Consider the following 10,700-nt stretch of genomic DNA (forward strand, 5'->3'; position numbering starts at 1 on the left):
GCAGTATTTAAATGTGCTCTGGGAGGTGTCCGGGCACAAGGTGACTAGGAGCCTTACTTTTCCCATTGGGATAAGTGTTGTCCCATTAAACCCTGTGAGTTGGGACCCACTGGGCGAGAGGTCTCGGTCCGTCAAGCCTATTGCGGTGAAGGCCTCCTTGAAGAGTAGGTTCACGAAACTTCCATTGTCAATTAAGACTCTGTCCACCACTTTATTTGCGATGGGGGTCTCTATGACCAATGGGTCATGATGAGGGAAGTGCACTGTCTTGGCATCTTCTTCCGTGAACGTGATGGGTCGGTCCATCAGCCGGGGCCTTTGAGCTGGGAGTTGAGTAACCTCCCAAACCTCATTGTGTTTCACGGCCCCTGTGTATCGTTTGAGCTCCTTGCGAGTAGTTCCTCCGATATGGGGGCCTCCGGAGATCATGGCTACCCTCCCGTTAGGTCTGGGCGACAGACCAGGGATGTGCTGGGCGTCGCCCGCGGGAGCAGTTGGAGCTAACGCTCCTGCTGTACTCCCCGGTGTTCCCTGAGGCACACCCACAGTCGCCTGGCCCGGATTAAGGTGAGGCAACCTATTTTTGATCCACTCATAGAGGTCGCCCAACCAGATTAGGTTTTCAATCTCGTCCTTGAGATTCTTGCATTCATTGGTGCTATGACCAATGTCGTTGTGGTACTCGCATCTTTTGTTCGGATCTCTCCGGGAGCTATCCTTGTAGAACGGTTGTGGTCTCCGGTAGTGTGTATTTTCCCTAGTGGCAAAGTATACACGCTCTTGGGAGTCCGACAACTCCGTGTATTGAGTGTACTGGGGAGTGTACCCCCTTTTCTGGGGCTTCTCCCCCGTCCAGGTGCTGCCCTTGGAGGACCTTTTACTCCTCGAGCCCTGGGAAGGGCCTGCCAGGCTAGCAGCCGGAGCAGAGTGCGAAGGAGTTTGTCCATTCATTCTGGACGGGTTGCCGAAATGGGATGATGCCGGTGCCAAGGCCTGGCCCTGACTATATCTGGGGGTAGCAGAGAATTGTATGCCACTTGTTTGTGGAGTTGCGGTTGGGGCAGTACCCGAGAGCGATACTCCGGGCATGTACCCTGCTATCCCGGTGGGATAGTATCCTCCATAAGCCACTATTTAGGCTTCTTCGAGGTTGATATATTTTTGGACTCTTTTAAAATCCCGAAGGTGGCGGCTCCTTCTCGTAGTTCATTCCAGAAAGGAGTCCCCGTACGGATGCCTGCTTGGAGAAGCGCAAGCTGTTGTCCGTCGTCAACTTTCTTGGTTTTCAAGGCTTCCTCTCGGAACCTCTTTATATAATTCTTCAAGGTCTCGGTGGGCAGTTGCTTGATATTAGTCAAGGCACTGACCTCCAGGTTGACCTTTCTTGCGGCGACAAACTGTCTCCGGAAGTTGGACTGTAGCTTGTTCCAACAGCCCACGGATCCTGGTTCCAGCTTCTTGAACCATTCCTCCGCGGACCCACTTAGAGTAAGTGGGAAGCACAGACATTTGGCGTCATTGCTGACTCTCATGACCGTCATGACACGGTTGAACCGTGATAAGTGGTCGCTAGGATCGGAGTTCCCAGTATAAGCTGCCATTTCGGGCATCTTGAAGTTCTTAGGGAGTTCCGCCTCTAGGATGTGCTTAGCACATGGCTCCCGGTCCTTGCTGTCTGAGTCGGAGTCATCCCCTTTCTGTCTCCGGGAGACTCGGGCAATGTCTTTTCGAAGTATGGCGAGTTCCGCCATAATTCCTTCATTTAACGTACCCGTGGAGACCGCGGGTCCGTATCTTTTTTGGTCAAGGTGATCCCGTAGATCACCTTGGTTCCCATTGATTTGATTTCTCAGATCAACGGGAGGACACCTCTGTCCTCTTCTTCCTCTACCCCCGGGCTCTTGGTGCACGGAAACGCTTTTTCGGTCCTCTCGATCCTGAGGGCCAAAGCTCCCTTTTTGGGGCTTGCCCCTCTGCGGACCTTTCCCTTTAGGGAAATCTGAGCGGACCTTTCGCGGATCCTGCGCCTTTTTCTTTCGCCCCGGGGTAGAGGTAGGGTTTTTTATTTGGTTCCCTTCAGCAGGGTACCTTACAGGGCTAGGCTCCCTAGACTTCTGCTGTTGGGAACTAGGCGAGGACGTCTCTGGTTCCTTGCCCAGTCCAGCAGTCATTGCCTTGGGGTGCACGTGAATGCCAGCCGCCTCCATGGCTTTTTGCATGGCCAGCATCACTTCTTGCATTTTCTGGTTTTGTGCTTTCTGAGCTTCGATCTCGGCTTCGTGATCGATAGCTTTTTGTCTGAGAAGCACCAACTCCGAGTAACTACCTTCGTCGTAGGCATACTCATCGAGGTTTCCCTCGTAGTCATCATCTGGAATTCCTTCTTCTTCCTCGAAACCCTCAGCTGCTCTTGAGGCTACATCTTCCTCATTTGGGTCTTGAGCATCTTCTAGAGGGCGAGGCTGACGAGTACTTCTAGTCTCCACCATGTTTGTGAAGTCAAGTGTTCGTTTACAGTAGCTTTCTTCAGCTCTCAATGAAAGCACCAAAATGTTGACTGAGGTTTTCGACAACTAATAGAATATTATAAAGTTAGAGAGCTGTAAGAAAATTAGAGAATGATTTTTACGTGGTTGGGGCGTTAATGAGCCTTAGTCCACGAGTCTTTGTTATTTATGGATGTCTTTAATACAGAGAATGTATTTGGGGAGTGTTTCACTCTTATAAATACAGAGAATGTTCTTGGTGAGTATTTACTCTACTTGCTCATATGCAGCCCAAGATTCTCGATCCCATTTCATGAGCTTTGAGGGGGTATTTATAGTGTTTTTGGTGGGGTGATCCCCAGAATTATCCTTACAAGTGTATCTGTAAGTATCCATAAAGTTGGGCATTCCCAATGAATATACCCAGGGCCGGCTCAACCAATTTGGGGGCCTTGGGCGAAAAATTAAAATTGGGCCTTTTATTAAAAATAAAATCATTAATCAATACTTCATAAATTTAACTTAAAAAAACCAATACCTCATAAATTCGTTTACATTTATTTAGTAAATTTAAATATTCTAAATAAAAGTACAATAAAAATATTATTCAAATTTGTTGATCGATCTATCCCAAAAGTATGTCTTCCTTTTTCAAGTTTGTCATATCGAACAATCTCCAATCTATAAAACTTAATAACAACATTAGTTTATCAAAATTATTAGAAAAAAATAACACAGATTGATTCATCTAAAAATTTATCTTTCTTGCTTTTTGGGATGCAAATTTGTTAATCAAATCATTGTATTCAAGTTTATCTAGCAAATTATTTTCAATTGACAACATAGCTAATCCACTCAATCTCTCTTGCAACATAGTCGTTCTTAAATAAGACTTGATTAATTTTAATTTTGAAAAACTTCTCTCTGCCGATGCAACTATAACTGGAATTGTTAGTAATATTCTATAGGCAATGAATGCATTTGGAAATGAATCAATTTTTTTTATGTAATCAAGTATCTCGATTGAACTACCACTTTTATTTGGAAAAATTTCTCTCAACACTTTTAATTCTGAAAATAAATCACAACCATCAATATCAGAAATTCCATTGTATTTTAAAATATTTTCAAGATTTAAAGATTGATATTTTAAATCATTTTCATCAAGTGATTTTAGGTTTTTCAAATTGAATAAAAATCCAAAAATATTTGCATACTCTTGAAACTGTTCAAATCTATTTTTAAGTGAACAAATAATTTGGTCAACCATGAAAATAAAATAATCAATCCGAAATGATTCTTCGGCAGACTTTACTATCTCACCATCACCAATATTTTCACCACATTGTTTTTTTCTACGAACCACACGCTTTTCACAAAATTTAGGCTCAATTCCCATCTCATTTGAAATTTCTTTAGTTGTAATCATAGCTGAAACAAATCCTTCTTTCCTATAATTTTCAAAATAAGAAACTAGACCATTTAGCTGATTTATAGCATTGTCAATTTCTATATTTTGACTTTGTAAATTTTTACTAATTGAATTGACAGCAAATAAAATATCAAACCAAATAGTCATGCCCAATAAAAATTCAAAATTCTCTAATTCAAAAGTTGCTAGACACTTAGCTTCACTCTTTACTTTAGGATCGTCACTTGATTCTGCTAGTTCAAGCAAAGCATCTCTTATTTTTGGAGCTTGAAATCTAATTGCCTTAACACTTTCAATACGACTTTCCCAACGGGTTTGAGACAATGATTTCACAGTTAACGTAGATATATTATTTTTCAATATTGTCCATCTCTTAGGTGAAGAAGAGAATAATGAATATATACGTTGTAAAACACCATAAAATGTTACAGCTTTAACACAAGAATTAGCAACATCACAAATCACTAAATTAAGACTATGACAACCACAAGGTGTATATAATGCTCTAGGATTTATCTCTAATAATCTTTTTTGTACACCTTGGTGTTTTCCTTTCATGTTGGACCCATTATCATATTCTTGCCCTTTTATGTCATTAATGTCAAGTTTCAAACTTTTAATTTCTCTTATAAGTTCGGTAAATAGACCTTTTCCTGAAGTATCATCTACTTTCAAAAATCCCAAAAAATATTCTTCCACTCTTATGGGACTAACTGAAGTATCTACAAATCTTAGTATAAGAGACATTTGTTCTTGATGACTTAAATCAGGAGTACAATCAAGTATAACTGAAAAATATTTTGCTTCTTTGATTTTTTTCAAAATTGTATTTTTCACTTCACTTGCTAACAATTGTATCAACTCATTTTGAATTCTATGTCCCAAATAATGATTACGAATATCACTATTTTGAATACGTCGAACATGTTCTTGCATTATTGGATCAAATTCAGCAATCATTTCAATTAAACTCAAAAAATTTCCATTGTTCTCTTGGTAAATTTTTTCATTACTTCCCCGAAAAGGCCAAATTATTTTTTGCTAGATTTTTGACAATAGCAATTATTCTTACTAAAACATTCCTCCAATGTTCTTTCTCCTTGTTAAATCTTTCTTGAGCATCTTTATCAATTGTTCTATTTTTTGATAATCTCAATTCTAAATCAAACCAAATACTCATGTTAACTATATGCTCATTATTTATTTCATGACTCTTCAACATAGCACTTAGATGCCTCCAATCCTTAGTTCCACTGTTGACTAATTGAAACGTATGATTCGCACTAGATTTTGTACCAAAAATTTTGCAACAAAAACAATAAACCTTATTAAATTTTTTTGAATACACTAACCATTTTCTATCATATTTTTCTCCATTTGACAACTTTCGTATATAATAAGAAGTAGAAAAATGTCTACCATTTTCATCTTTCGGGAATTCGATGTCACTTACTTTTATTGGACCATTTTCTACTAATAATTCTATTAATTTATTATCAAGATTTTCCCAATTTCTTGGATCATAAATATAATCTAAATCATTTTTAAGATTTCTAATTTCCATGCTCTCTTCAATATTTTCTTGACATTCTCCATCATCCATCACATCATCACACATTTCATTATTAACCTCCAAATTTTCTCTATTTAATTGTTCATTAATTTTTTCATTTGAATTACTTTCATCTTTTTTATTAGTCACAACAAATTTTTCTAAAGCTCCTTTCTGAGAGTTAATTAAACTTTCTATTCTTCTTTTCTTTTTAAATTTTTCATTACCTGATGGATATTTTCTACTAGCCATACTTATTTTAGGTAGGAAAAATAAACTTAAAAAAATCCACAATAATTGCAATGGAAAAAATAAAATAAAAACCTAAACTATTGCATATAAATATATATAGAAATTAACAACAATTAATCAAAATAATAATTAAAAAAAAAATATATATGTGTACCTGTTATATATATTTCTTCTTGGCCTCTTCTAAGTTCTATGCAAATTGCAAACCAATTGATAATTTGAAGGAGAAAGAGTAATGAAATATGAGAGCAAATATATCATGAGCAAAAATAATAAAATATATAAAAAGTGTGTAAAAGTAAAACAATCTCTACAACTATATATAATAGTTTCATATTCCCAATTCAAAAAAAAAAAAAAAAAAAAAAAAGATAAATGATGTGTAGTGTAAGTAACGGTTGAAAATTTAAAAGTCGAACAAATTAAAATTTTCAAAAAAAAAACCCCATAAAATTAGGCTAAAACTAACCATAAATAATTGTGTTAGTTTAGTTTTTAATTTAGCAAGCATTGGATAAGTGTGTATAGTGTATTGTATAGTGTACTGTATTGACTTTTTCTTTTTTTTTTTTTCTTCCGTACGTTAGTGGTATGTGGTAACTTTTATTATATTTATTATATTTATATTATATCTTTATATATTAAAAGTGTCTATCTAATGGCATTTTTTGGTTTAACAGAATATACTTAAATTTTTAAAAGAATATTCTGTTAAATTTAACGATTAGGTTTGATCTCCCGTTAACAAATAAACCCAATAATTAAACCCAAAAAATTAAATAATCTTTTAAATATTAATAATCTCTTTTTAAATTAAAAAAATCATCTTAGCCACATATCTCTCTAACAAACATATCTTGGGAGAATATTAATAATTTTTTTTATTTATTTTTTAAAAAAGAAAAATCTTTACATATTAAAGTTAACCTCACGTTATCTAATGTTTTCTCTGGATAAGCATAGGAAGCAGAAATACCACTTCTATCTTTGTGTGATTGCACATATACCAATCTGTCATTGACCCACTTTTTAGCTTTATAAATGGAGATGTTCATATAATATTAATACTTTACAGAATATTTATAGGTATAAACTTATATTACAATGCTATGTTAAAAAAAGAACTAAATAGAATAATCTACTACTCCAATAATAAATTTATTTACAATTTTATAATTACACTAATATTATTTTTAATACATTATTAAATAATATTTCAAATATAAATATTTAATTTTTTCAAACAAAAAATTTGTAATCTTTAAAAATAAAATACATTCAAAATCTTAAAAAGACCAAAATCTTAAATGAAACTAGCAATACGTGGCTCGACACGTACATTCACCTAGTATATTATATAAAGGGATATAAAAAAATGGGCCTTTTTAATTTTGGGGCCTTGTGCAGTGGCCCAAGCTGCTCAATGCTTGGGCCGGCCCTGAATATACCATGGGTAATGCATGGTCAAATCCCTAGGTGCTGTATGGTTTTTATGTGGAATGTCTTTATTGTCTTTTGACTGATGTGACTCTTCACAGTGTAGCCGTCGCTAGACTTAAATGATCATTACTTTGTAGCTGCTGGTTGGAGGTTGTGCCGTCAAACTTTATTGCGTGTAGCAGTCCCAACACGCTTCCTCCCATGCGGCATTAAATGCGACTTGATTGCTCAGGAGAAACCTGACACGTCACGGAGACGCCTTAACGTTACTTCGAGCTTCCGGGAGCATATGGGGTTCCATATGCCTTCTCCGGGAGCTATGTCCTGGAAGCTACCTTTCAGCATAAAGACTTAGCAAATATTTTGGATTGTACATTGCTTGATCCGCGTGTCCTTATTCGGTTGGTCCACATATATTGGGAAAAATCAGGGGCAACAAAACTCAACCATTAAGAGTATATATCCTTATTTTTTTTTTTTACAACTTTTAGACATGTGTTATCTTTACCTATCAACAATTTAGAGATTAAATTTTAATATTTTTTTTATTTAACTCAAAATTTAAATTGTGTATGCTTTATTTTTCGAACATTGATTTTTAATTTATTTTTGGATTAATTTAAGAACAAATTGCAGTTAGATTATCAAGATTTCTTAAACGTTCATATATTGTATTCAGTATTTACTTTTAATTATTAACAATATTATTTACATTAATTGAATATACATATTAATAATCTCAAACAATAATTAATAATATTTTTTCTTTAATTATTTATTGTATTATTTTTAAATAAAGTAAAACATCTAACATAAAACTTAGTATATATACATGTCTCGCACGTAGTATTCTACTAGCATATATATATATATTTATGTAATTGATTTTTTCTGTTTATTATTTCTCTCGGCTGCTTTTGTAATTTTCCTTTATTTTATTTTTTTTTTTTTTTGTGTGGGGGTGTCTATGCATACTCACCCCACTATCCAAAAGTTAATAAATAATATTTGTTGAGCCCATTCAATACCTTTTAAGTTATTGAATACTTGTTTTTAATTTTTTTTAATAGCGGTATTCGTTATAATTATAATATTATCCATGTATATTTTTGAAACATTCCAAATAATTTACAATACCAAAACAGAATTCCTGATATTCCAGTTTACCACACGTGTTTAAAAAACTTCAAATGTGTTTCGGCACTGTAAATTATTCGAAATTTTTTAAAAATTTACAGGGATGATGTTGTAAGCATAACAAACACTGTCGTGAAAAAAATTTAAAAAAAAATATTTCGACATGTATTTTCGAACGTAAAAATTAACTAAAAAATTGTAACAAAAAATTGAGAGTAGCACTACTCTTACCTTATATTCATTTTTCTTGGTTTACACACTAAAAGATTGTACAATCATAATTAACGGAATACGAACGGTCTATATGTATATATATTTATATATATTTTTGGTGAGGAGAATACTAAAAGTTGGAAATTCAAGCTAGCTGCAGGATTAGGGAATATGAAGAGATCCACTAGTAACTTTTAAACATTTACATATTACTGCCTCTAAAAATATTTCAACCTCTCATTTTGTTACAAATTTACTATATTGCAGCCTATGCTTGTGCTAAGTACTCCATACATAACAAACAAGGTAAAGCTCTCTCTCTCTCTCTCTCTCTCTATATATATATATATACATAACATATCATATTATGTTTTCAGATTCATGCAGTTCTTTTGATATAGAAGACATAGTGTGTTTATATATACGATTTTATGTTTTAGAAATTATACATTTAATTTGAAATATCGATCTCAAAATTTCTCTTCTTTGAATTCAATATATAAAAAAAAAATTTATACAGGCCAAAAAGTGAGAAGAGAAGTATATATAAATGGAGTGGAATAGAGAAGAGGGTATTAAAGCTAAAGAGATAGCAGAAAAGAAGTTGATAGCAAATGACATAATGGGTGCAAAGAAATTTGCATTAAAGGCTCAAACTTTATATCCCAATCTTGAAGGTATCTCTAAATTGATATTAACAATTGAGGTTTACATTTGTGCTGAGAACAAAATAAATGGAGTAGTCACAGATTGGTATGGAATACTTGGTGTGGATCCCAAAGCAGATGATGACACTATTAGAAAACAATATAGGAAGCTTGCTCTAATGCTTCATCCAGATAAGAACAATTCCATAGGTGCTGATGATGCTTTCAAGCTTATTTTAGAAGCATGGAATTTGTTGTCTAATAAAGAACAGAGAGATGCTTATGACAAAGAGAGAAATAAGGCAAAAATGAGTAGTCATGATGATCAAAATGTTCATAGTAAAAAAAATCATGAGGCTTCATCATCAAAACCGGCAGAAGCGGCGGCCGGAACAACTACAAAGCCAAAGCCACCTGAAAACAGTACCAGTGGAGCAGGTCATGAAGATCATCATCATCATAGTCACTCATCATCAAATCCATACACGTTTTGGACAGTGTGCCATTGGTGTAAGATGGAAATTGAGTATTTTAGATGTTATGTTGATTGTAATATGTTATGCTTTAATTGTCTTAAGCAATTTCTTGCAGTTGAAATCGTTGGCCATATGTAACAACTCTAATAGTACTATGTTTTACATATGTTTTTTAATTTGGTGGTTACTAATTTTTGGGTATGCAACAAGAAGTGACTGAATTTATATTTAGTACAGACAGGACTAGAATAATAGTCTCGAATATTGATTTTTAGATGAAGTTTTTTTGATTCTCTTACAAAGCTATCAACCAATGTATGTTTTGCATAGAGTTCTTCAAGCAATCAAACTTGATATGCATAAATCATATAATCGCATGGAGTGGGAATTTTTGCATAAAATTCTTCAAGTAAACTCACATATAATTAAATTGATCCAATCTAATAATAATCGATCGATTCAATTATAATCGACAGACAAACATTAAATATTTAATTGTTATATTTTTTAATATCAAATTAAATCAGATGGGGTATTTAAAAATTTAAAACATATGTAATGGAACTAATTAGAATTTTATGTTTGTTATATAAAAATATATATTTTATATGAAAATTAAAATTAAAATTATATTTTTTTTATTGGATGAATCCAATCTAATAAATATTGAATTTTATATGCTAATGATGCACAAGTTTCTGAGTTGGTGAAATTGTATCAATCTCTATGAACGGTAGTCTGGCCAATTATGCAGTAAAGCGAAATCAAGTATTCTTTTCTCTGCAAACATGGATCAATCTAGGAAGAAAAGTCTACTAGATTTGTTGAAAGTTCAACAGATGAGTGGAGAGGAATGAAAATAAGAATAAAAATAGAATAATATAAAATTTAAAATGCATACAAAAATTAATTACAAAATTAAGAAATTGATCCCAAAACAAACTAATTGAAGAGGTTAAAAGATCTATGTAGGCTTCGTGCGTCGAAAACAATTTAAAAATTAACTTTAATTTCAAAGAGTATTCTTGGGTCCAAAGGGATTTTTTCCAGAATTTTTTTAAAATT

The 10,700-nt window shown here is 33.8% G+C and overlaps 1 protein-coding gene across 1 annotated transcript; it reads left to right on the forward strand.

Moving 5' to 3' along the window:
* The first annotated feature begins 9,062 nt into the window (after nt 1-9,062).
* On the forward strand, nt 9,063-9,773 carry LOC115699888 (uncharacterized). The gene has a single exon (XM_030627430.1). It carries the CDS (start codon nt 9,063-9,065, stop codon nt 9,771-9,773), a length of 711 nt encoding a protein of 236 aa, XP_030483290.1.
* Nucleotides 9,774-10,700: the final 927 nt, after the last annotated feature.

This window comes from Cannabis sativa, chromosome 8 (genome assembly GCF_029168945.1).
Source record: "Cannabis sativa cultivar Pink pepper isolate KNU-18-1 chromosome 8, ASM2916894v1, whole genome shotgun sequence".
Classification (NCBI taxonomy): domain Eukaryota; kingdom Viridiplantae; phylum Streptophyta; class Magnoliopsida; order Rosales; family Cannabaceae; genus Cannabis; species Cannabis sativa.

Excerpts from the sequence above, each read along its gene's own strand:
- LOC115699888 (XM_030627430.1), top strand. The coding sequence starts at position 9,063 with ATGGAGTGGAATAGAGAAGAGGGTATTAAAGCTAAAGAGATAGCAGAA.